Source organism: Scleropages formosus, chromosome 10, assembly GCF_900964775.1.
Source record: "Scleropages formosus chromosome 10, fSclFor1.1, whole genome shotgun sequence".
NCBI classification, from domain to species: Eukaryota; Metazoa; Chordata; class Actinopteri; order Osteoglossiformes; family Osteoglossidae; genus Scleropages; species Scleropages formosus.
The window spans coordinates 4,095,011-4,121,998 of record NC_041815.1 but is presented as its reverse complement, the minus strand read 5'-3'; the positions used below and the strand labels follow the sequence as shown (position 1 = coordinate 4,121,998).

At 42.0% G+C, this 26,988-nt stretch overlaps 1 protein-coding gene across 3 annotated transcripts; it reads right to left on the bottom strand.

Annotated features, from left to right (window-relative positions):
- Positions 1–5,549: 5,549 nt before the first annotated feature.
- On the bottom strand, positions 5,550–17,307 carry trmt9b (tRNA methyltransferase 9B). Of its 3 annotated transcripts, none has more exons than XM_018763709.2 (4): positions 16,968–17,307; positions 8,790–8,997; positions 7,859–8,032; positions 5,550–6,566 (listed from the first exon to the last, which is right to left on the bottom strand). In XM_018763709.2, the coding sequence occupies exons 2-4, from the start codon at positions 8,941–8,943 to the stop codon at positions 5,629–5,631; spliced, it is 1,266 nt and encodes a 421-aa protein (XP_018619225.1). In that variant the 5' UTR covers positions 8,944–8,997; positions 16,968–17,307; the 3' UTR covers positions 5,550–5,628. The 3 variants fall into 3 exon arrangements, with proteins under 3 accessions (XP_018619225.1, XP_018619196.1, XP_018619186.1); XM_018763680.2 differs by having other exon boundaries at positions 16,975–17,307; XM_018763670.1 differs by lacking the exon at positions 16,968–17,307 and adding an exon at positions 12,514–12,666.
- Between the last annotated feature and the right edge of the window lie 9,681 nt (positions 17,308–26,988).

The following is a 26,988-nucleotide window of genomic DNA, read 5'->3' as shown; positions in this document are numbered from 1 at the left end:
CTGTAGGAGGAAACCAGAGTAGTGGAAGGAAACCAAGGCAAACATCAGGAGGACATGGAGACATGTTTTATATCCATGCAGATTGAGTTGGATTTGAACCCACACATGAAAAATGCAGCTGCTATGAGGCAGCAATATAACTCACTGCACCATTATGACATCCATTAATTTTTTTTAAAGTAAATACATACAGATACATAAGACAATACAAGGGCAAAAGGTTACAATATTTAGCAGGGATGGTCAAGTAGTACTTTTAGAACTTCCAAAAGAGTGATAAAATATTGTAGGATTAATTCAAATTTTCATGTAGTTCAAATGTTAATTTTTTTTTAGTGGAAGAGAATTATACAGCTGAACTAATCACAGCCGTAACCATGTGCAGAGGGAGCTCCATGTGGCGTCCATAAAAATAAGGGGAGAGGGTAACATACTGGGTAGAGCTGCCACCTTGAATTTGGAGAACTCAGGTTCAAATGGAATGAGTAAAATGTGGTAAAAAATCTTATCCTTAGGACATTAATACTCCCAGGTAATGAAATAGGTGGGCAGGTCCATGCAGCTAAATCTTCTTTAAAACTCTAATTAGAGTTAAATTGTTGGCATATAGCAGCTGATTAAGACCAGAGGCGACAAAACCCCCAAAACCAGGGTTTATGAGTCGAAAAGAATGGCAGCGTTTAGCATTAGCGTTGCCAAAGATTGACAGATCTTTTTTTACAACCTAATAAATCCAGGATGGCAACTCGTCCTGCAGAAACTTTTTGACAGGAATACTCCCTTCAGCATTCTTGAATAAGCATGTCACTTCCAGATTATTTTAGCACTTTTGTTTTCCAGCTTGTTTGCTTTCTCCTGGCACATCTGAGGTTCTTGCTTTAGGGAACCATCCGTTCAAATGTATCCTTGACAGCAGAGATCCTGCCTTTGGCTTCATCAAATTGGTCTCAATGTTACCCACGCGAATCGAGACAGAAAGTGGTTTCTACAGCCAAAAGGGGGGATAAAAACTTTAATTCAATACTGACATTTGTGAGCTAAGATTCCATACCACACATTTGGCCAGAAATCCAAGATGCAGCTCAAATCATCCTTGATGCAAGCTCTTCATTTGAGGGGGATCCAGTACACCTTGAGGCAGACACCGATATTTCTTCAAAAATGTCAAGAGCAACCTCTCCACACTAGAAGCCCAACTGCAAAGTAACATTTTTCCTTCCTCCTTCTTCCATTAAGCTACTTTTCTGAAGGTATTTCAGCTCAGCCTCAATCCCCTTGGAGAAAAACATAGGAAGATACAATATTCCAAATATAACCTCTTGCAATTAATATGGAGTAGAAAATGATAAAAGATTATGAGTTCCTACAGCAGAGCCAGAACTTAAACATCCATTAAAAATGGTACAGATAATTGATGGTGTTTGTAGCTCGGGTTGTTGATTCAGATGTTCACGTGTTTGTCGAGCTTGGCATTCAGACTGCACACGTTTCCATCACCCGTTGAGGTGCCAAGCTTGACGAACATCTGAGCATTTGAATTAAACGTCCATCTTTCATTGTGACCCCCAAAAAGATCTGAAAAGTTTCACCCCAAAACTTGCATAACAAGGATCATTAATTTAAATCTTGTAGTGATAAAAGGCAAAGGATTCTCTTGAAAGGCAACGGCACTGTGAACGAAAATGATTTACTGCTCATGTATTGCAAATTATACTTTAAGCATGAACAAATAACTCAGCAGAGAGAGGTTATAATTATGATTGGTGTAAATAATTACCATACTCGCCTTGTTAGATAGTGTTCTAATTACTATTTTATACAGAATCCTTAAAAATAGCTTCGCAAAGTAGATAAATACGAGCATTTTAAAAAAAAATTACGGTAACAGAACAAAACAAAAGAAAAATTATACTAAACAATTACAACCATAACAATAAAATCTTGTCATGCATTATTAATAACACTTTCTCCGGTTCAGGGTCATGGTAGTCGGGTTTTATCCCACAGATGTGGGGCAGGATGCAGGTCTATCACAGAGAAATCACACACACACACACACACACACAAAGGGCAAATTAGACTCAACAATTCACCCCGAACTCATCTTTGGCACCGTGAGAAGAAAGCCGGAACACTGGAAATCCACGCAGACACAGAGAAAGCAAATTCCACTTAGACTAAGACAGACTGGAATCCATAGTGCAGGAACTGCGAGACCCAAGAGTTACCTGCTGAGTGCCACTATCACCCAAGGCCAAAATAAAACAAAATAAAAACGCTGTAATGTAAACGATAAGAGGGAAAAAGGGGGTAAGTGGATACCAAAAAGTTAGTGCACAAATGTATGTATATATGAACATAAATTCTGAGCCTGGAATTTAAGGTGTCCAGAGTAATTCCGATATTCTAGACTTAGATTTTTGAAGTGTTAAAAGAACATAATGCATGTATATATATGTGTTACATTGCCTGGGTGTGTAAATGGGTGAATGATGGCAGGAGTTTAGTGCAGTTAGCATGTAATAGGTCCTGAAAAATTTTTAATATTCATTTAATATGTACTACTTTTAATATTTTTTAAATATTTAATTTTAAATTTAATATTAAGACTATACTATTAATATTAAATATTTATCAATATAAGATATATAGTATATATGTTTTTATTGTAGTTTACTGACAAACTTATAAAAAGCCATGGCAATATGCAAATTTCTGTCTTTTCCATTAACTTACTTGAGACAACTGAACTTGTTCCTGTTAAAGTGAGCTGTAAAGGTTTATATTACATTCATGTACCTGAGCAACAACCTGTTTGGTTTGAACGCAAACAGGTGTCAGGATTCTTCACATCAGCAGTTCCAGTGCAGTGTAAATCAGTGTAACCACTGGAAATATGAGTTTTACCATGGTATTTCTCCTCATTACAAAGTCCCAGTATGAATTTCAGCATGGAAGAGCTGCTCTAGTGTCTTTTCAAAATTTCTTACGCTAAATAGAGAATTTTCTCTCAACTAGTAGATAATCATTGATTTTCAGCCCGGGCACTGCAATGGGTACACACATCCAAATGCTTCTTGTCCTCTTTAGCTTCCTTCACCTCTCCCAAGTATTATTGCCATTTCAGGAGAATGCAGTCGTCACATAATGTATTCAATGAGAGTTCTGACCCATTTGTTTTCTTTACGCGTTACGGTATTCTTAACGTCTCCTTCAGCACCACACCAAGAGATTATGAATTTCTTGTGCTGCTTCATCAGTGTCCGGTTTTCTCACCCGTATAATATTATCAAAAATGCCATTGTTTGAACAATTGTTCATGTGCATGGCATGAAGTGGATTATTTGAAAACCTTTTCCAGATCTTTCATTGCAGCTCGGCTAAGTGCCACTCTTCAGCGTATCTCTGGAATGCCACATTTTTTGCTGTTGATCATTTATCCTAAAATACAAAATTTGTTAGATATTGTCTTCCTAGTTAACATTATTCTGCTACTGTTCTGTCAAATTATTTTCTTCTGATTATCATATTTATGCTTTTTTTTTAAAAAAAAAAAAAAAAGAAAACTTAGTTTGGTATCATCAGCATAGTGAAGATTATTCATGCACCTTCCACAAATTTTGAACACACAATTGTCCAGCTTCTGGCTTCATATGTCTGATGTACAGTACTGCACAAAAGTCTTAGGCACTTAACTGTCTAAAACAAATATTTTTGTGAAACATCTATTTAATGTCTTCTGCATTAGTGTCAATGGGAAAGAGCATATTTTAGATTTCCAAGCATTCCTTTTGCAAAAAGTTACAGTATTACGGTAAGGGTTTTGTATGTTGTTAAAGAAAGAAAGTACACACACACACACACACACACACACACACACTGTTTGAGACCATTTGTCCCAAGCGTGGTCACGGCAAACCGGAGCCTAACTTGGAAACACAGGGCGCAAGGCTGGAGGGGAAGGGGACACCAGTCCATGGCAAGGCACCCCAATCAGGAATCAAACCCCAGACCCACCAGAGAGCGGGACCTGGCCAAACCCGCTGCAACCCTGCTCAGGACAAGCGGTTGTTGACGATGGATGGTTACTAAGCTTTGTAGGAAGTTTATTAATTAAGAGCGTTATTTTTGGAAGCATTCTCACTTTACAGCTTCCCCTCCCCCCCCAACCAAGTGCCTAAAACTTTTGCACAGCACTGAACAAGTAAAAAAGGTAAGGAGAAAGTGTACAGCTCTGGTTTCTCCATGTTATTTTAACTTTGGCCTTGTGTCTAGTATTCACATAAGCATTTTACTGACTACATTCTACATTGTGACATGGTCAGTCAGTCAAATTTTGCTGTAGTTAAGCACAGAACTATAGCCTCTAGCAGCCATCATGTATTAATATTTTGTATCTGAAAATATAAGTCCTCCCATGATAATTTTTATCAACATTTATTTACCAGTTAAAACACAGCAAAAACAAAGGCAGATTAACAAGATACAGCAGTAACCTGTCACAATGTGTAGCAAATTTTAAAAAAAAAAAAAAAAAAAAAAAATTCACAGTAACACCACAACTGCAAAAACAACTACTGATCAGGTCAAAAAAAGGTACAGACAATTTCAAGTTTATCATAAGGACTCAACACACTATCTTGAGGTCAGATGCAGCAACTTGAGTCGGACAGATGTGTCACTGTAGCTCACTTACCAACTTGACAGCCTGTTCAGCAGCTCAGTGAGGCCACACACACACACACACACACACACACACACACACACACACACACACACACACACACACAAATTCCTCTAAGGGTGTGCTCATGAGATTCAGTGCTGAGTGATACTCTATGTGCAATATGATGCAAGGCTAGGGAGGACACAACATTGGTTTATCTAAGTAGCAAGAAATTATTAGGACAGAACATCCCATCATAGCTCTTTGGCTAAAACTAAAACCATTCTAAAAAACTCCTCACACACAAAGCTACATCTATAGAGGTTTGACATTTAAAAGCCATAAAATTCTCAATAGTAGCCCATTTGGTCTCCGTGGCACAGAAAAGCCATCAACAGCATTATTATGTATTACAGCTTAATGCTTGCCTCGTATCCCATTACTCCATTTGGAGGAAATTAAAAATTGTGTCACTACTGTAAGAAGAACTGGTTCATAAATGACTGACACCAAGGTAATAACTCAAGAAATTCATAGCTTTGTCAAGTTAGTAACTCCTCACACAAACTAATAAAACTATGAAGCATCAATTAATAATAGAAAGCTGGTAAAGGGAGAACCTTCAACAGTACTGAAGAACTAATTTCATTTAAACTTACAAAAACACTAAAATATTTCAATGGAAAATTTAGCCAGATCATTTATGGGTTGTTAGCAAACTTATTCTGCTCTTTTAGTAATGTGTATGTATCAATTTATAACTAGTGGCTATTTGCTGGGGGGAGGGGGGAGACAAAGACTTGGTACAGCTTCATTAATTAACCCTTAAAATGTTAACATTTTATCTAGATGGCCATTTGTAAAACACAGATTTTTCTTCTGAAAACATCTGCTTATGTAAAAAATAAATACTGATGAAATTCCAGCTTGTAAAATAAATTAAGAAATACTATGACACCCACTTAGATCTTCCAGATCTGGACCTTCTCAGCTACCACGCACCAGTTGGCATGGTCAAAGTAGTTCTGAAGGATGTGCAGCTCCTCCACATGGTTCTCGATCAGCTCCAGCAGTTCCCCCTCCTTGAAGACGTGGTAGTACCGCAAGTAAGAGTCGATGGCCTTCACCTCCTCTTTCCCCTCTCCAAGGCATTCTTCACTGCCTTGCCACTGTGAGGACCTCCCCTCAGAGCCTAAGTGCTCTCCACTTGAGATGCCTATGGAGCTCTCTCTCTGGTGAGGGACCAGGTCAGGTAAGGGCATGGATCCACAGTCATTCACAATTGCAGCAGAGCTTTCTTGCATCTCAAGGGTACCACTGTTGTGGTTAGCCTTTTCCCTTCGATCCCCCAGATCTGTGGATGAGCTAAAGACATCATCCTCTGAGTCGTTCCGTGAGAAGAAGAGGCCGGAGAACTGCCTTATCAGCTCAACACCTCGGGTGCGCCGACTAACCCTGGGGCCATCCAGCTCCCCTCCGTCTGAGCAGGACTTGTTGAGTTCCCGGATGGAGGACCTGGACACGGCCAAGCCACCAAAGTCCAATACTGAGTCAAGGGATCTAGAAAAAGACCATCGGCTGCAGGTGCTCTGGTGGACAGTAGTCACTACGTCCTCTTCATCGACCACGGAAGATGTGCTTTTGGCCTTTCTGTGCTTGTCATCATCACCATCTATACTGCAGCTTGTTCCGATTGCCTGCCTCCTGGTCTTCCTTGAGCTGGAGGTTGCAGCGGGTGGGTTTGGATTCCAGGGGATGAACACATCCTGCTTCTCAAACTTTCGCCTCTTCTGCTCCATAGCCCACACGTAGATCATGAGGCGGCCACCAACTCGCAGAGTGCGTGCCATCTCTTTTATGGCCCGGATCCTGCGCTCTTTTGTGGACAGGTGGTGGATCACTGGAAATCAACACAGCTGCTTTTATAATGTGCAGTTGTGATGAAAAATGACAAAAGAGTGCTGGTGATTCCATACAGCTGTTTCAAGTTACTAAGTCCATAAAAACACACTCATGAAAACTTCAACTGCCTCAAAGCAAAAAAAGAAAAGAATTTACATTTTGTTGTTGTTTATAAACCCTACAATGACTCTTGTGTGTTATACAACCAAATCCATGCAAGAGAAACACTAAGTCAAGAGCTTAACAGGAATTCCCGTTCAAACTCTTTAGCAACAACTCCACAACCTATCTCTATTCTGCAAGCATGTATGTGGTACAGGGGAGTACATCTGATCATATTCCTTAGAAATACATTTGCAACCCAACAATATCACAACACGCTAACAAGGGTCCATTCTAACTGGCGTAGTCTCGGAGATTTGTTTGCTGCTCCCATATAACAAGAACACAATCCCAGGGGGAATGGCCACGTGTTGCCTGGTGACCATGCAGCCTAGGAAACCAAAACCCTCTGGATTATAGTCCATCATCTATTAACATCCTGGGTTGTTTTCATACAGTCCTTAAAGGCATAATATCTGTGAAACATTAGACATAGGTCTGGCGATCAGCAAACAGAGGGTCCTCAGCCTTGTGACTTTCACAATAAGAGCTGCAAAATACTGCAGTTAAATTATGACACGGTCGCACTCTACCTACTGGTGACATCACCAGGATCTCTTCAGTGTTGGATGATAACTCTATAAGACTATCATCCATCCATCCATCCATCCATTTTTACTGTTCTGTAACACTTTTTGCTGTGTACACAATATCATCTAATGTCTACTGGGTTGGTATAGAACCTAGTTATCCTAAACATTAAATGTTTTTCATTCCATTCTGACTTGGAAAACATTTACAGCACAACACTGAAATACTGTGCGTTTTCTTTGACTTTCATATTGGCTACCATATCGCTTTTCTAGCAGACAACACTTAGACTTCCCGAGTTAATAAAATATTACTGCAGGCCAGCTAAATAATAGTTTTTTGTAACCTCGTCAGTCTCTCTATACTGACCATCTAATATTTCATTTCAACATCAGGTAAATTCGTAATTCTTGCTAACCAGCATCAGCAAAGTAAGCATTCTTTGTCTTGATTACCCCTTGCCAAATTGATGGCCCGCCTCTCGGTTTCTCAAATTAAAGCTTCTAAAACTTGAAGAAAGAAAGAATTACTAACTAAAGGGAAATAATATTTTAATCTCTTAAACTGGGATGAGACTGTAGTGAAGGTTGCCAGTACCCGCAATAGACAGGATTGCATCAAAGCAGCCCTGTCGATAGGGCAGCCGCAGTCCGTCGCACACCTGCACCTCATGGCCCTGGCAGCGGGCCGCCTCAACCAAGGGTCGACACACGTCACAGCCCAGCTTGAACACGTCGTCGTTGATGCTGAGGTACCGGCCATTTCCACAGCCTGCAATGGCAGATCAGTCAAGCTGATCCTTAACATAAACCCACAATTAGTGCTCAGAGTACAGCTCATTTATGCAGTACTAGTTCAGCACACAGCACAGTGGTTATGAGAAGACATGTAACATGCATGTTAGGTGTTATGAAACAGCCAATTTAAGCTACAAAACAAAAATGTACAAACACTGGAATGATGGATAAAATATAGGAAAAAAAGTCTGAATCACAGCTACACATCTGAAAAGAAAACAAAAAGTTAACTAACAATTCAGGAGGCAAAAGATAGTTAAGATAGAAGAGACAGAAGGTACCACCACCTGCCAATCTGTGACTCTGAGCTCTGTTTGACTTGGAGGGAGGGTGGAATTTAACGGGGAAATGTGTCTGTGCTTGTAACAGGGCTATCTGGCTTTTCTACCATACTTGGCAGCGTGAAAAGCAAATTTGTTATTCAAATGAACATAACTGAAAAAACGTTCACCCAACGAACTAGCCAACTGCTAAAGGCAACAAAACATTCCAGCAGGCTAACAAGGTAGGAGAGGAGGAGGCAGAAAATGAGTGTGCAACCGAACGCAAAGGCTATAAAGCTGTTTTTAATAAAGAATATGCAGTTCTCCCTCACACACACACACACACACACACACACACACACAACTAGAAGCAGAAGGTTAAAGTTACACCCGCGGTATAAAAGTAGTACAGTCCCGGTGCTGTGACCTATCCTGTTACTAGTAGGGGGTTCTCTCTTGGTCACATACCCACATCAGCAATGATGCTCCCAGGCTCCTGCTCCAGCAGGAACTGTCGCACCTTGGGCCAGGCCTTGTAGCGGCTATCACTGAAGTGGGGCGCAACCTTCTCGTAGACACTGTGCACGTGGTCTCTCTCCAGCTGGCTGGCGGCTTCCTCCATCGTTATCCTCTCCTCTGGGCCTCAGTCATAAACCCTCTGCGCAATTCCTCAGCTCTGAAAGACATCATTTATATCATCAGAGAATGCTTGTGTCTCCGAGTCCCTTACACAGCTGTCAGCCATTTGTGCAAACGGATTTGTAGGTGGCACAGAGCTAACGGGATCAGTTACAATATTTACTTCATTCAAAGGCACCATCGGTTGTAAGACACACTTTAGATTTAAATGCATTTCTTTGAAAATGGAAAAAAAAAAGCATCATAGGAGACATATTGATTCAAGTTTCATAGCTTGCTTCATAACTAATGATTTAAGCTTTGTGATATATAAAACTTAAAATTTCAATATAAAAGATCAAACAAAAATAAATGAGCTTTTTTTTTTTTACTCTATTTGTTTAAGTTTCACTTTACTATCCATGTCTGAACCTTCAAAATCAGATTCTTCTGAATCACTTTTGGATTCTGAACAGCTGATGGTGTCTTCCCACAAAATATCACCTTATATGCCAAATTTAAGTTACATTCAACACATCTTGTACTAGCAATGGACATAACTAAAGCAATGCAAGTTACTTGCATACAATTATTTCAGGGATTCTAAGATGCCACCAACTGTAAGATGCATCCTGATTTGCAAGTAAAATGAGGAAAAACTGCCCATCTTAGAAACGTGGTACTAACAAACGGACAGTAGAACGGATGGATATTCACTGAACTTGCCCAAGGATAGACCGAATGAACCGCAAATCCCAAGAAAACGGAAGACTATAAAGAACTGGGTCAGAAAAGCTTTGTGTGGGTGGGATGCACATACGCTTCCCACAGGAGAATCAACTTGTCATCATGCTGACACCACAAACACTGGACTGAAAGAGGGGTCAAGAGCAGGGCAACTGATGTCCTCAGGGCCTCTCATCTTCAAACCACTTAAGCACTGGAGTGCTGTCAATGACCACAGCTCCCACCTCAAATGTTCATGGTCAGTGACCATGCAGGCCAACAGACACTTGGCCTCCTCAAATCAAATTCTCAACAGCTACGACAGAGCTAGACCACCAACGACGTCAACAAGCCGTTTACTCTAACCCCACAGTCCAGTTTCTGGCGTAAAGGCCTCACACCACCACTCAGCATCAGACCTCTTGCGGTTCAGTGAATGGTATCAGTCACCACCGCAGAGGAGGAAAGGAAACACTAGAACATCAAACCTTTGCAAATCACGCGATTATGTTTCTGGCAACTGTTCAGAACTGCAACTGTCGTCTTTGTTCTTAAGAGGATGTGCTTTAGTTTGAACCAGACATGAGTCAGGCGGTTGGTCTGGAATTTGTTTTTTGACTGGTGCATCATAACTGTATTGAACAAGAAGGTAACAGTTCCTACAAAACCCTTCACAGTGAGATGATTCCCCATCTCTGTTTGCTTGCAATCTTGACAATTCCAGCTCTCATTTGCCAGCTCTGAGTCACTCTCTTGCCTCCCCTGTTCCAGCTGGGTGTGGTTCCTTGTGCAGAATGGATTGTACTGTATGTGACTGCCCCATGGATGGACAGACAGCTTGCTTTGATTCCTATCTTCTCAAACGTGGATTGACCATTGTTATACATTAAGGATTTGGGAGGGGAACCCATATCCGCCACATTTTTTTCAGGCAGCTTAAAATTAAAATGTTTAAATTATCATGGAGATTATCACCTCATTCTGAAAAAGTATTGAAAATCTGGTTACAAACAACACAAACCAGAATGCCAGTTTCAGATTAACACCCAAACACAGTATAAATGAGAAGAAATACTGACAAACGGCATCATATACCACAGGTGACTATACATACTGCATAAATTTAACCTGAGTACAACTCAGGCCATAAACTAAATTAAAAGTGAATTATGTTATTACATTTATAATATATAAACATGTCGCATATACTGTCTTGACCATTTTAAAATGCTGATTGCCTCTTTGCACCTTTAAGTTTCATAAAAAGGTTGCTGACACATCATACACAAGTGAGTTTGACAAGTCTATCGGAATAGAACAAACTCGCACGCCTGCATCCGAGGCTCTCTTTCTGTCAACGTAAAACGCACATTGCATTTCCTGTGAGATGTGCACCGCCTTAGACAAAAGAGTCTGCTAAATGAATAAATGTAAATGCAGTTACCAGACACACATTGAGCAGCATACATGAACCCAACAGTGAACACGGTGGGCGGCATGGTGGCATGGTGAGTAGCGCTATCGTCTCACGGCGCCTGGTTGGTGTGAAAGGATGCGGGTTTGATCCCCACTCAGTCTGTGTGGAGTCTGCATGTTCTCCCTGTGTCTATGTGGGTTTCCTCCAGGTGCTCTGGTTTCCTCCCACAGTCCAAAGATATGCTGTCCAGGTTCACTCATAGTGTGAGTGACAGAGAGAGAGAGAGAGTGTTCCACTGATGTATGGATGAGTGACCCAGTGTAAGTAGTGTATCTAGCAGTGTAAATCACCTTGGTGAATAAGGTGTGTGGGCTAACAACACTACATAGAGTTCATTGATAGCTACTTTGGAGAAAAGCATCTACTAAATGAAAATGTAAACATGTAAATACAATGAACAAGAAAACTGACAACTGACAGTGTAATGAGTGATGTTGCCACAAGCCACTGATAAAGTTTTTAAAATTTAAAAAAAAATATAAATAAAAACATCCACTGCAGTTTTGAGAGGACACAGAGGGAAGTTTGGAGGTGGGGAACAGAGTGCTCATTGCTCACCCATCCCCCAGAATCAGCTGCCTAACAAGGATGTGTAAAAGGATTCAGTGAGATATCAACCTCCCCATCCCCCACTGCCCCCTCGGGCTGTTAGTCAGCTCTCTGGAGCAGGAACATTCCTTCTGCTACAAGTGGTTCTCTATTATTACATAACACAGAACTCATTTTGACGTATGGTTTTTTTTTATTTCAGTGTGGGGTAATAAAAGTGAGGACAATATTAGCATTCTACCACCCACATGTCCTCCAGCATCTAGCACATATCCCACAAGGAAAGTATCACATCACAAAAACAATGTCCATGGACAGGTGCTAATGGTACCCATGCTCAGAGAGCCTCTTTACAACTGCTGGACTTCGGTGTCATGGTAGAGAAGCACAGTACTCAAAACATCAGAGCAGAAGCATTGCTGGAAGCTAGCATCTTACCCATCTTGGCTATCTCAGCAGAGAACGAGTCTAGAAAAAAAAAAAAAAGGGGGGGGGGGGGGGGGGGAACCCTATCATAAACACCCGTTCCCCAAAAACTGACAGACTCAAGGAACCAGAGGCACTTGGAGGAAAGAAAGAAAAAAAAAAAGCACACCGTCATAATTTCAACGTAAGAACAGCCTATGCTTCTAAAGTCTGTCCCTCTACTGTAGGGCCATCTTACTCAAAGCAGAGATCTGGAATAACCTGGGGCTAAAAATACTGGCAGCAGGTCAGATGTCCTCCAATCTTGTGCCCCAATACCCAGTCCATCCATCTGTAAAACCTTTAAAGCCTTGCATTCCGCTTCCACTGAATCAGCCAGATGTGAAAAGCACTTACCAGTACTTTCAGAACCAACCGCTCACCCCGCATGTTGAGAAGACCGTTTCACCCAAATGCACAGAGCTATAGATTATGCAGTGGCTTTGTTTGCAGTTTGCAGCTGGTGAGGAATCTGAGTTCAGGGTGTCGGTACGACGATGGCTTTGCGAATCGCTGAAATCAACCCTTGGAGGGGAGCTGAGTGGAGATAAGCCGTTACATAATGTCCCCGTTCCTCAGCATGAAATTCTGCCCCAGACTCCCCTCCGTCCCACAGAATACAGTAGACGACATGCATTATGTAACTAACTGTGGACCTTTGACCATCACAGCAGGGCTGCGAGTGAACAGAATGCGAAAGCTCGCTGAAATTAGAATGCCAGCAGGCACCTTGGTTCATAAACCAAAACATATCAGCTCTCCATCAGGGTTTCAGTCTCACGTCTTTCCTGCCACAGCATACATCTACACATAAGTACAGTTCAAAGAAGCCCGGGTACAATTTCAGGGGACTGTAGCACAGCTAAAGAAAGAGTCTAGTGCTGCAGAAACAGTTTTGTTATTCATGAAATTCAGACCTTAAACCCCTCCAATCACTGCTTTCAAATACCTTACCCTGCACCAGAATATGAAAATTGCATTTTTGGTAACTGACTTTTTTTTTTTTTTTAAATTCTGATCTTCCAGAAAGTACAGTTGGATTCAGACATACATAACTGATACATGCTCATTGTCACATACGGTGATAAATTTCTGATAATGGCAAAGTATTAGAAGCTTCTGGATAAACTGGAAAGTTCTGTGATTGATTTGTGGAGAACTGGTGACTAAGTTTATATTGTCATCACAAGAGCAACTGTTAAAATACAGCAATAACATGTATGTATACTTTCGCGATACATAAAATGCACAATATGCCTTGACCCAACAGTCGCCACTTCCATACCAAGTCGTACACTTAAATCCTAAATTATGAAACAAAGGAAGTTTCAGTAGAGTTGCTAAGGCAAAAACATGGGAATTGTGTATGTCTGCAAGTTCCCTTTCAGCAACAAGACTTCAAAACATCAGTGTCGATCACAGCCCATCTCCTGCTGCGGCACATATGGTTTGGTCATCATGCCATCATCAGACCCCATTTTGTCAGAGCAAATATGACTGTTGTACACATTGGAGTCCTGAGGGTATATTAGCATATTTGGTCCAAGACTCAATCCCATCTGTGACATAAACAGGCCACAAACTGAGCTACACAACAAATCAAAAAGCAGACTACTGGAATCGCAACCAAAAAATTACAGAAAATATATAAATGCCAGCTGCTGAAGGCCCAAGTTTACATTCATTTTCTATTAAAAAAAATTCTGATTAATACACCTTGAGTTAGAACTTCCAATAGGTTCTGTGGGGTAATGACTGGAAGGGCAAAAACTGTAAGCATGCAATGCAACGATTGCATTCAGGTGTTAAAAAACAGAGGCAAACCCAGCAGAAACCACGCTGCAATAACAGCCCAACTTTGGCGAAGTTCTAAACACGTGGAAGGCAGCCAACATAGCAGCCTTTCAATTTCACATCAGAAGCAGCCTCCAAAAGGGCAAAAAGAGCATCATTACAACCAACTGATGAGTGTTCCTCCAAAATTCATAAGAACTCATCTCCTTTCCAAAAGCCATATCCTGACAGCAGAACTTAAACGTCCACTTGACCACCATCTGAGTTACTTGCTTACTATGCAAATTTAAGTCTTTTTGTAAATTCATCCAGTACCAGAGCAGCTCAAACTGTAAGAGATGTCTACTGTACACAAACACATTGTGAATGAGAGGCTCACTTTGGACTATCCACTTTGTAGGTTAGGGAATTGCATGTTTCTCTAACTTGATATACATGTTAAGCCATAGAATTACACTGCTTGCTAACATTCTTGGCTATCTACCTATACAAGTCTGTCACAAAAGCAGAGTATTCTCAGGAATTAGAAATTTTAAAATAAAATGCATGCAAATACTGGACGTTGAAAATGCAGGACAGGAAACGCAGTCTGTGGTGCCAGGGAGCCTTTGAAGGATACTATGGGATCAACTCGCACAAGAGCACCCACTGGAAGCACAAACGATGATACTGGGGTTGTTATAATTTTGACATCTGAGAAGACTGGATTTTCAATTTTGAAGGAAATAGACGGGAGACGGTTAGCAACCAGATGGATGGAGTCAGTGACAATGAAAAGGACTAAGGACACAAGCAGAGGACAGAAAATTCTGAAAACATTCTATGTGATGATATGTGATCACCAGGAGTCAGCAATGACTCAACTTAACAATGAGGAAACTGAGAAAAATCAGTGATGGAAAAAAAATCAAGATTTCTATTCATGCAAATTTTTGGCCAGGGGTTTCTGGCCAGTGCCAGCTATTTTCTGGTTGTTTTGTACAGTGCTGGTGAGCTGTATGAAGGAAGGGGTGGGCGGAGGGGAGCATAACACAATGTGGAGTCGTCCTTTCCTTCGGCTTCTGAAAGGAGAGAGGGAGAGAGAGATTCTGGAGAGAAATCACAACTAGCCCACCTAGACTCTGCAGGAATGACACTGTCAGTACCCATGACCCACTCTGTGCTGACATTCAACCAGAAGCTGTCACAGCCCTTCTGGTCATACCCCCATTCCTGCTCTGTCCAACACATTTACCGTTAAAAAATAAGTAAATAAATAAAATCACAGATTACTTGGCATAGCCTGCAGAAATAGTTTACATTTATTCACTTAGCAGACGCTTTTCTCCAAAGTAGCTTCCAATGAACTCTATGTAGTGTTACCAGCTCACACACCTTATTCACCAAAGTGACTTACACTGCTAGATACACTACTTACAATGGGTCACTCATCCATACATCAGTGGAACACTCTCTCTGTCGCTCACACCTATGGGGGAAGTTGAACAACATGTATGTGAACTGTGGGAGGAAACCAGAGCACCCAGAGGAAACCCACACAGACATGGGGAGAACATGCAAACTCCACACAGACTGAGCAGGGATCGAACCCACGTTCTCTTCCACCACCCAGGTGCTGTGAGGCAGCAGCGCTGCTCATTGTGCCACCGTGCCACCCGCTGCTGTATTTAGTACTTATCAACTTGCTACTCTAAGGTCTTAGGTTCAAACCCCACTCCTGCTGTAGCACTCTTAATCAAGGTACTTACCTCAATTCATACAGTATGGATGCCCAGTTGTACAAACTTGTAAAATGTCAGATTAATTATCTAACACTCTTAGCCACTTTGGATATAAGTGTCTGCTACCTCAAAGACACGTTTCAGAAAAATTGGGGAAATTGCCATGTGCATGTGTGTGTGTATACGTGCTACAATGATGTACCATGTAAATGGAAATACCATGTAAATGACTGCAGGAAATTGTGTATGTAGCATTGCAAGTTTCCTTGGATGAAGGTGTCAGCTAAATACTACATACTAGTAATCACTGTACATCACATTAGAGAAAAGCATCTGTTAAATGGAAAGGTTATTATTATTAGTAGTAATAATAATAGTAAAAACCTTTAACATTACTATTATTACTACTAATAGTAACCTTTATATAATAATATGGCATGGTGGTACAGTGAGTAGTGCTGCTGCCTCACAGCACCTGGGTGGTGGGAGCGAACGTGGGGTCGATCCCTGCTCACTCTGTGTAGAGTTTGCATGTTCTTTGCAGGCATGGGTTTCCTCTGGGTGCTCTGGTTTCCTCCCACACTCCAAAGACATGCTGTTCATGTTCCCCTATACTATAGTGTGTGAGTGACAGAGCAAGTGTGTTCCACTGATGTATGAATGAGTGACACACTGTAAGTAGTGTATCTAGCAGTGTAAGTCACCACGGTGAACAAGGTGTGGGGGCTCATAACACTACATAGAGTTCATTGGAAGTCGCTTTGGAGAAAAGCATCTGCTAAGGAAATAAATGTAATAATAATAATAATAATAATAATAATGATGACCCCTTTAGATAAGCCCCATGACTCACTCAGGTCCGCAATAATGAAAACCTATTTGCAGAGGTGGAAAAAAACATGATGTAGTTGTGCTGAATTTCAACAAGGTGAAAAAACCCAGCGCTGTGCTCTGCATTTTCCCCAGATACCCAGATGGCCAGAAAGACAGAAACACTGGGCTGCAAGCCGTCAACAAACCCACCACACACACACACTGCATCGCAACAGGACAGAAGAGAAATACTCATATTCTAGGTAAAGGATTGCTGTGTGAGAGAGAGAGAGAGAGAGAGCTGAGATGTGCGTGTTGCTGCACAAAAGTTACACTAACTTTTCGCTTTTCAAAAACGTTATAATTATTAATTGTAAGCTGTACCGTGCAGCGCGCTGAGGAGACCCCACGCTCTTCACATCACACACACACACATCACTGACTATGTCATGATGATGTTAACCCACTGAAAACAACACTCACCACTCACCTCCTGCCACGACCGCCACACCATGACCGCCACGTCCGACGCCGGGAACGACTCACTCGTCGGCGCGCTTGTGCTCCTGACGAGTGGACGCAGAAACACTAAGTTTGCGCCACAGCACAGTGGCACGGGGACGCGAGTCTCTCAGGCTGCGCGCTCACAGACAGCACCACGACGAGCATCACAGCGGAGCGGCCGGGAGGACGGACAGGAGTCCTCGTCGCCTCTCTCAACTCAGCGCAGCACAACACCCATAACCACCGCAGCCACACACCGGGGAGCCGCACATCCCTGACGAGCTCCGCGAGCGTGTGTCGCCACCTCGCACAACTCGGCGTTCCGCCTCCGACTGGAGCGTGACGTGCAGACTGGGGGACGCCTGTGATTGGACAATTTTCTCACGTGACCGCAGCCCCGTTAAAAATATCGTGGTTTAACAGACGGAGATTGAACGAGGACCTGGTTCCTAACTGTGCGCGAGCAAGTGTGTCCAGACGTGAAGATCCGCGCTAGGAAGGGTTACATTTGTCAGCACTGATAAATTAGAACTAAGGACACGTAATTGCTGTTCATATGAGTGACATAACCATATGCTGTCCAACTGTAACACAATAAGTATTTTTTTCATAAGTACAGCAGAGAAGTTTATCTGGTAGGCCGTGGAGCCCTTCTCACAGTGCATTCAACTGTGAGCTCCTGAAATGGAGGAAAATATGCAGTGAATATGGTCAAACTTCCACTGTTCATCATTTACAATAAGCATCTTCGGATATGCTTTGATGACATCTGGCACAGTGAAGGTTTTTAGAAGATTTTAGAGTACAAATAAACGGCAACGCGTACGAACAGTGGCCGCTTTTTTGTCGCTCTGTGTGTGTGTGTGAGTGAAAGAGAGAGGTGCTCTGTGGTGTCACACCACATCGAAGATCATGCTTTTGAACATGACTGATTTTTTTTATACTTGAATTTACATTTCTATATCACAATCGCAGTGTTTCTGCTGAAAAAACATTGAGGGGTCATTTAGGAACTAGTGCTTTGCTCAAGGACTGTCCAACTTAGACACGTTGCAAGTGTTACATAAACGTGTGTGAACCCTTTCAGCTTTAATCTTTTAAAATAATTTTATAACAGAGCAGTGACATATACCTCAGGTATACAGTCGTTTCAGTGGGGATGCAGTTTGGGATCTTTTCCGAGCATAAGCCCATCCATTTTTTAATACATTTTTTTATGCCAATGTACTACTCAGCTGCCGTCTTTAGGCATCTGTCAAAGGGAATCCAGTGTGTACATGTACCTGTCAACTGCCCACCCTCAAGTGTTTCACTGTCAATACCTTCTGTCCCAAGTGACAAGTGGCATCACGTTCAAGCTGTCACTCAAGACTAGCCCAGTGACAGGACCTACAGGCCCCACAACTGGTTACAGTTCACAGATTACACAAATATTAAATATCACAATCTGCTCTCATTGCTGAATAAACTGGGCCTTCTTACCGGAAGGATCTGCATTCATGTCCCTGCAGGAAAACCTCTGTTCTACTTCTCATAAAATGCTCATCCTAAAAAGCGTCAGTAAATTTCAGTTTGCATCAGTGGGTAACAACAAAAGCTTGTTAAACCTACTAGAATAAGATAATTACTTAAATAAGCACCAGGTAAGCAGATACCAGAGATGTACTTAAATGTGTAACCTGATAGTTGCTGGTTCAGATCTCAGAGGAGTCTCTGCAGTTCTGGATTTCTAAAAGATACTTAAGATGAATTGATCCACCATAATATTGAGCTCTAACACTGTAACACTGAATGTTGTGAGTACAATTTCCACTAAACACTGCAGAGGAATTATCAGATACTATACAGTGATTCTTTAGCTTTTGTCAAACAGCTGTAGCAGCCTACACAATAGTCCTAATGGACCATTTAATATTATTTTAGAGGAACACACTAGCATTGCCAGTTTCTTTGAGGAAACACTGGAACCAGGGTATATGCATGGCATGTAGCCCTTAAAAAATCAAAAATCAGACACTTAAGATTAGGTCCACTTTCTGCTTATTGGTTCATATGGAGCAATTCCTCTGTCTCAGCTGCTAGATCCCCTTAATGAATTGGCGTGGGCTTCACGGCTTGGCCAAGACGTGGTGCAAAAGAATGACACATTCAACAGTACAGAAATGTGGCAGACTAGGGTGATGCATGCAAGACTAAAGTAATATGTCAGACCAGAATCCTGTTGAAGAATTTATTCATAAACAGCCATTGATCTTCCACACCAGGCAGAACTCCTATTCAGTGAAAAAGCCATTAACAGTTCAGCACTGACACCAACCTCTCTCCCAACAGGCACAGATCCCTTACAAAAACTCCCTTAGAATTGACACAATGGGCTCCTCACCTGCATTTATCAGTTAATCCTGAGAGGAAGCAGTGGAGCTACAGACCTTAACACTGTTATGCAATGCTCATCATAGAGAAAGACCATGCATGCTGCCAGTATTTCCTACCCTAAACCTTTGTCCGAGTATTCGATCATTCAGCTGGTCATACTCCTCAAATCAAGCAAGAAATTGAGAGAGACAGCAAGAATTCAGCACAATGCCATGGTCCTGCTGCAACAGGGGCTCAACAAATAAGCTGTGCTGTCCTTTGGACTTCAGCTTCTCAAAATAAAATTGAGCAGACCTGAAAGATGACACTGTACCAGGCTACACTGCAGGAGGTCTACCAGTATTACAGAGACTTGCTAAAGCAACTGTTGAAGGTACCCTGATGAGAGTTTTCACCAAAAGGCAAATGCAGTTGACGGTGAAAGCTAGACAGCTACCTGTCCAGTTACATCAAGAAATAGATATTAAAGAAATCAACATTTAGTTTCCTAACTTTAATCTCTTCCCCACAACAAGTGTAAAATCATCTAGCAGTATTATATGTATAGCAAATTGTATACATTATTCTCATATAAGCCCAAATTCAGCTTTTGATCCATTCACTGAAGGCTGCGTGGAACCAGTAGAAACTTTGGTGAGTCCAACAATCCTCCCTTCTCCACCTTCAGTTTTGTATCTTCCCTGCTAACTTACATTGGATGTATTAACATGAACAGAGATGTGGATATCAGGGGGCATCTTTCTGAAAGAGTTGGCTAAGGGGAAGCCTGCAGTGAGGGCTCTTACTCTTGGTGCAGAGTTATTCTCAGACTGATCCTCCTCCAACTCTAGATTAATTTTCTTTGCTTACTGATTTTATGGAGTGATTTCCATTCCTTCACGTTAGAATCTGAATGAGAGATACAGTCAGACTCAATTCAAGAGTCATTCACATGGAGGGTTACAGTCATAGCTCACAGTCAATGTCAGGGCCAGGGTTACATTCAGAGCCAGGGTGTCTTAGAGTCAGAGCCAGAAACAGATTGACTAAGATTAGTAGATGGGTGTCTCAATGCCTCTCTTTGAAACACACACATACATACATGCTGTCACAATACCTGAAAATCAGATTCAGCATGAACGTAGCAGGCATCTCCCCCACAGCCACACAGCTACATCAAGCTCACCTGAACTCACACACATTGTCTGAAACCGCTTGTCCTAAGTGGGGGTCACGGTGAACCGGAGCCTAACCCAGCAACACAGGGCACAAGGCTGGAGGGAGAGGGGACACACCCAGGATGGGATGCCAGTCCATCGCAGGGCACCCCAAGTGGAACTCAAACCCCAGACCCACCCAAGAACAGGACCCAGCCAAACCCGCTGCACCCCCTCACCACCTGAACTCAGTAAACACCAAATCCCCTGCACTATAAAAGGAGTGATGAATAAACATCTAGTTGCTGATTTTTGATCAATTCTTTATTGCATTCCTCGGCAATTTCATAGCGATTCTCATTCCATGGTCCAAAGTCCTGTTCACAGTGTGTTTGGGTTCTAGCCCAGAGCTCCAGTCCCATCAGTGTCTGTCCTCCGTGGCCTTGTTCCTGTCCCATGTCCCTGCTTGGCTTAAGTCACATGTCTGTGTATTCAATCAGTTTCCCTTACAAGATACTCAGCGTGTCCCTTTGCTTCGTGTTCCTCATGTCACTTCAGCACTCTTTGTTTGCATGGTGCAGCGGTGCAGATACAGTATATGTAAGAAGGGTGATGTTCCCAAAAGCTGTGAAAATATATATAATATATATGTATGCATGTGCGTGCGTGTGTGTGTGTGTGTGTGTGTGTGTGTGTATTTACTCTGCTTTTGAAAACATCACCCTTTTCCATCCGCATTTGGAAGCACAGCAAATACGTCCATGTCTGCGTTACCTCCGGACGTGACACATGCACACAGAAAGGACAAAATGTTAAGCATTATTGCAGCCTTTCATCACTGATCCTCTCAATCAAAAATGTTAGAGTTTCAATTAGAGAGGCTAAGCTACCAGTGAGCTCTGGTCTTATAGGAGGTATCGTGGTCTTTGAAGAGCTGGCACTAGAGCAGTTTCTCCAAACGTGCCTCATTAGCATTATAAGCACTGGCTTTGCTCTTTTGCCAGGCAGAGAAGCAGACCCTTGCTGCACAGAGCAGGCCATGAAGCTGAACACTAAGAAGTGTCTAATAATATCCCAGACATACGTACATGCAGCCATCCATTTAGCGTGACCACCACAATACCAGTAAGGAAGATCCAGTGAAAGGCATCAATGTTGTACTGATGTGACAATGCTCCAGAAACACTTCCAAATGTTACTGCCATAATGATGCGGGTAAAGCTGCATGGAGGAGCAGGGTGTATTTGTCATGCAGATGGTGTGCTGAAGCTCTGCTTTGATGATGCTGGGAGGTAACAGCTGATTGTGCATAAATAAGCTCATCCACCCAGTCAGGGGTGAAATGGAGGCAATTAACACCAAGAAAACATGACAGGAGCCTCCCCAGGATTCTGGAGTCAGAATAGCTTAGAATAGGACAGACTGCAGTAATTTATTCAGGTTAAATACATTGACATATCGCCCAGAAGAAGCAAATACAGACACCCCTCTACTTACGTACATTTGATTTACGTGAATCCGGACTTATGTAAAAAATTCCTGGTATACGCATTATTTACAGATAGCGCTTATGCAAAACATCTGAAGTACGTTAAGCGTAAGTCGGAGTAGCCAGACAAGGCAGTAAGCTGCATCTTCCCAGTTCCCGCGGGTCTCGTTAGTGTAGTGCTTTTTTCCCATATTTTTTACCCTTTTGATTATTCACAAAGCCTTGTGGTAAATGAGCTCTTGAAGGAAAACGAGAACTGTCTTGCAAGCATACAGTTATCAATTTGGAGATGAAATTAAACATAACAAGGAGGTATGAAGGTGGACAAAGATTATCGTCTACAGCACGAGAACCAAGTTTAGCTGTATTGACTATAAATATGACAGTGAAGGATGCTGCATGTATAAAGGAGCACGTGAAACAGCTAACATGTAAACAACAATAATAATATGACAGACATCTAACGTGTCCGACATTTACTATAGAATTATATTGTGTAATTTTTTATACCTGTGTTTGTAAGAAATGCCTAGTCTAGGGTGGGGTAGGGTAGGATAGGGAAGGATAGGGTAGAAACCTAGGTAGCCTGACTAGGTTGAATGGTGGGGGAGCAGGGGGAATCTGACACACGTGACTTTTGACTTATGTAAGGGGTTGAAGAGCGGTTTATTTGTGTAAGTTGAGGGGGTCTGTCTCAGTTTTGCATTTTCCATTATTTATGCTCTGATGGACAGAGTATTGGGGACAGCCTCTGTGTCTTGGATTCCGTGTTACAGTCTCTATCCATCTTTTCCTCAGCATCTTCCTCCTCTTTGAAGGCAGTACATGGCATTGCTCCAGCTTACCTTTGTGAGATTATTGATTCTTATATCCCAGGACGAAATCTTCATTAATTGGATGCAGGTTACCTTAAAGTATCTGTGATCAATAAGACCTCAGTAGGAGGTCAGGCCTTTAGTTATAGAGCACCTAAACCGTGGAATAGTCTACTAGTTACTGTCAGAAATGCCCCGTCTGTTTCTGTTTTCAAATCCAGACTAAAGACTTACATGTTCACTCAGGCATTCCACTTCGAAATGTAATTCAACTTGCCTGTGTTTGATTTTACCACCTTTATACAAATGCTTATTAAATTGACTTGTTTAAGTTACAAATTACGAACTCTGTTCTTTCTTCTTGTTGAGCATTGCCTCGTTACGTAAAACTTGAGGAGTTCGGCCGGTGGTGACAGATGAATCCCATGCTGACTGAAGATGATAACCAACTGCCATGGTGGATGAGACGTATCATGCTGAGCTGGGGATTCAAGATACCATATAGCAACAATATCATTATTACTTGTTAACTGGCCTAGAATTGTTACTTAATCTAGAATGCCCAGGAGGGGTAGGCAACCACCTTCCCTTGGACCCCCTGAGGTTTTTTCTCCCTTGATTTTCAGTTGGGAGTTTTTGTTCCTTTCCTCCGTGGCCAGTAGGCATACTTATAGCTCTATAAAAGTAATATAGTATGGCAGTCATTTGTCAACTGTCTTCTTTGTTTCTTATCTGATATATTTGTTTTTCTTGCCTTATGCCTGTGTTAAAGTGCTCTGTGTCACTGTGTGAGAAGAGCACTCTATTAAAATAAATTGAATTGAACTGAATTTAATAGTTGCATTTCTGTGGCTTCCCTTGCATGTGCAGAGTATCTGCTCAAAATGAAGTGCTGACCTAGAGGTGTGACCCCTCCTGGTCTTTGTTGCGAAACTGTTTTGCTCTTCTTTCAGTTGCACAGTGGTGTGAGCTTACCTCTGGTACACCTCAGTGGTGCCGCTGGTCTTCCTTTTGCCCTGCCTGAGCCTAGATCCTTGCTCAGGGTTGGAGTCCACACTGGAGACTGCTAAGCACTTGCATCCAGAAGTGGATATGTCACTTTATTACAGGGTGACAGATAAGAGGTATCATGAGAGATGATATCAAGCTTTCCTATATAACAAGCTTGAAGATTTTCTAAAACAATATGATACAGCAATCTTCATGGTTTTGTACAAGCTGACAAGCATTGGCCTGGTTGTTTAGTTGTGCTGCTTTCTTCCATAGCAAATCAAAGCAATTAAGCACACACACACACACACACACACACACACACACACACACACACACACACACACACACACACACACACACACAAATGTCCCAGTGAGCAATGCAGCAACACAGGGTGCAGGGCTGGAGGGGGAGGGGACACACCCAGGAAGGGACGCTAGTCCATTGCAGAGCACCCCAAGTGGGACTCGAACTCCAGACTTACCAGAGAGCAGGCCCTGACCAAACTCGCTGCTGCACCACCACATCCCGCTATGCAGTTAAGGACATTTGTGCAAAATAATATTCTGTTCTTGCTATGAAATACACAACAAAAGCTGCTTTCAGTTGTGTGCAGGGAAAATTCTATTCTGAATTGTTGAAAAAAAAAAAAGGTTTATAAATTTCTTAAATTTTCATTGAAAGGTAGCATCTATGAAGACTTGCACAGAATCATAAATTAGCAGTAAAGTACTTCTATACCGAACAATAACATTACTAAACACTTAAGAAGTACAAACAATGTACTACTAAATATTTGTTGAAATCGAGCGGGCCCTTGACATGATGGTATGTTCTAGGTGGGGGAAAAACTAAAGGAACAGAGCACAGGCCATTTCTTATTCGCTCTCACCTTCTGCTTGCTTCAGGGTCTCGTGTCAACAGGGTGGTTAAGGAACCAGCACCTTAAACACGCTGCAATCTTCTGCCTTGTTACTCTTTCTTGATGAGGGAGATGTTCACATGACAGTGACATCCCAATTCTCATCATGGTCCACTTCACTGCTGTCCATCCTAGGAAGTCCCCCAGGTAGGATTCTGATGTGTTGCTTTGCCTGTGTGTCTTTAACACAATATTACACTATATTAAGTTTTTCCCCATTGTGCATACAAAGCATGCATTTAACAAGAGCTAATTTTTAATTAAACATGAACTGCTAGCCAAAGGAGGTCAATTAAATTAAATTTTCACAGCAGGATGAACACTCTGCTGGCTGATTGCCAACACATTCCCTCTCTGTGTGAAAATAGCTTTGAGAATTGAATCAGGAAGAGCCAAATAAAAAGGTTTCCTTCTTAGTAAGGGTGGTCCTTAGAAAAGGGGTTTCTTCAGAACCGGGAGCACAATGCACTAGTGCATTATTTGCAAGACACTTCCCTCAGTTTCCTCCATGAAGGAGCTATAGCTTAGCCTGCAATATTCTGTCTTCTTCTGTTGAATGCATTTTCTGCAGCACAAAATCCATGTGCCTTGAACTACAGTACAAAAATACATGTTCTGTGCCATTACATGTTTAGAGGTGTTGATGGATTACAACAGATGGTGCTGAGAAAATCAGAGGGAAAAGTAAATAGGGAAAGCACCTGCACACAAACATCTCCCATTATTATTGTATTAATGGATTTTTTTTTTTACATGTGGGTCAAAATTCTTAATTCTCGCCATACTATGTCATTTCAGTGATGCCAAAACCTTTCTCCACATATTAAAGCTATCATGACTCTGAGGTGATGAGGTGGAGGACTATGCACTGAGCTCACTTTGCACTGCCCCAGCATGCTGAGGGTGGAGCTCTTGCTCCCATTGCTGACATTCTGTGCCATGTGAAGACTTGGTCTGGAACTCCTTATTCACTGCCTCCACAGCGGTGCTTACTCTCAACCGGTGGATGGCCCAGGACACAGTGAAAGACAGTCAAAACCAAAGAAAAAGCTGAGCACACACACACGGGGGGAGCTGATAGGTTAATGGTTAGTAGTCAGAGCGACTTCCTTTGGATCTTTGGACCTTCAGAAGGTTGTAGGTTTGAATCTTCCTTACTGATGCAATAAACATAAGAAAGGTGCTTAAATGTGTACCCCAAATTACCCAGCTTTATAAAAGCATAACTAATAGTAAGTAGTTTAACATTATAAATTGCTTTGGAGAAAAGCATGAGTTAAATTAATGTGTAAATGTTTGAGAGACAGAACCCTCAGAGTTCAAACTGTACTGCCAGGATATGCCTACAATGTATGGTTTCTTAATGTGAATTATCTAAATATACAACATGATTGAGCTTGAGGATAACCAACCTCTCCTGGGGTGAAAAAGGGCTTAAATTCTGGAAGAAGAGCATTCTTTCTGTTAACGAAAGATGTTATTAACTGAATTATGTTCAACCTTGCATAAAAATTATTTGACATGGAAAATAATTAAGGTAAAAAAGGTTGAAGCACTGAGGGTGCATGCCTCCTGAGTAACCATGACGACCTCAGCAGCATTAGGGTGGATGAAGAAACAGGTGGCAGTACAGGGACTTTCGGCAACTCCAGGCTGTCTGCATTACTCCTCGGCCTGATGATGTTCACGGCCACATCACACAGTGTGGGCAATTTTTGAGCTTGTAAAGTGAAGGATATGGCAGAGTTTCCAACAAAGTAGTACAAATCATAAAATTCAGTCCATATTCAGTCCCAAGAGTACTAGAACCAGCTAGATTCATCTGTGATTTACCCTTTATGGTCCCCCTCTGTCTAGTTAAGTGTAAGTGAATTTGTGGAGTAAGTGAATTTGGATGCAAAATCAAATCAAGTTATGACAAGACTTCCGGTCCTAAGTGTCATGGTGCACACAGGGATTCAGTCAATGGACTCAAATGCAGGTGTGTCTTTTACTGTGGTGGGGCAGACAAGTGAATGGTTGGGGAAAGGCAGGGGTCGGTTGATCTTCAGCCATCGTTCGGAGGAGCACGGGGAATCCAGAGTCAGGAGGACGAAAACAGAAAGTTGAGTAGCCAGGTGAACACCATACAGGAGCAGGGTTGGAGGGATAAGGGAGGTACACAGGGTTGAAGGTACAGCGCGGTAACAAAGAACTGTGGTTTCTCAAATCGAGGTTCCACAGTCCGGGGTGTCCGTGCAGCCTCCTTATACCCCGCCTCCTTGATTGA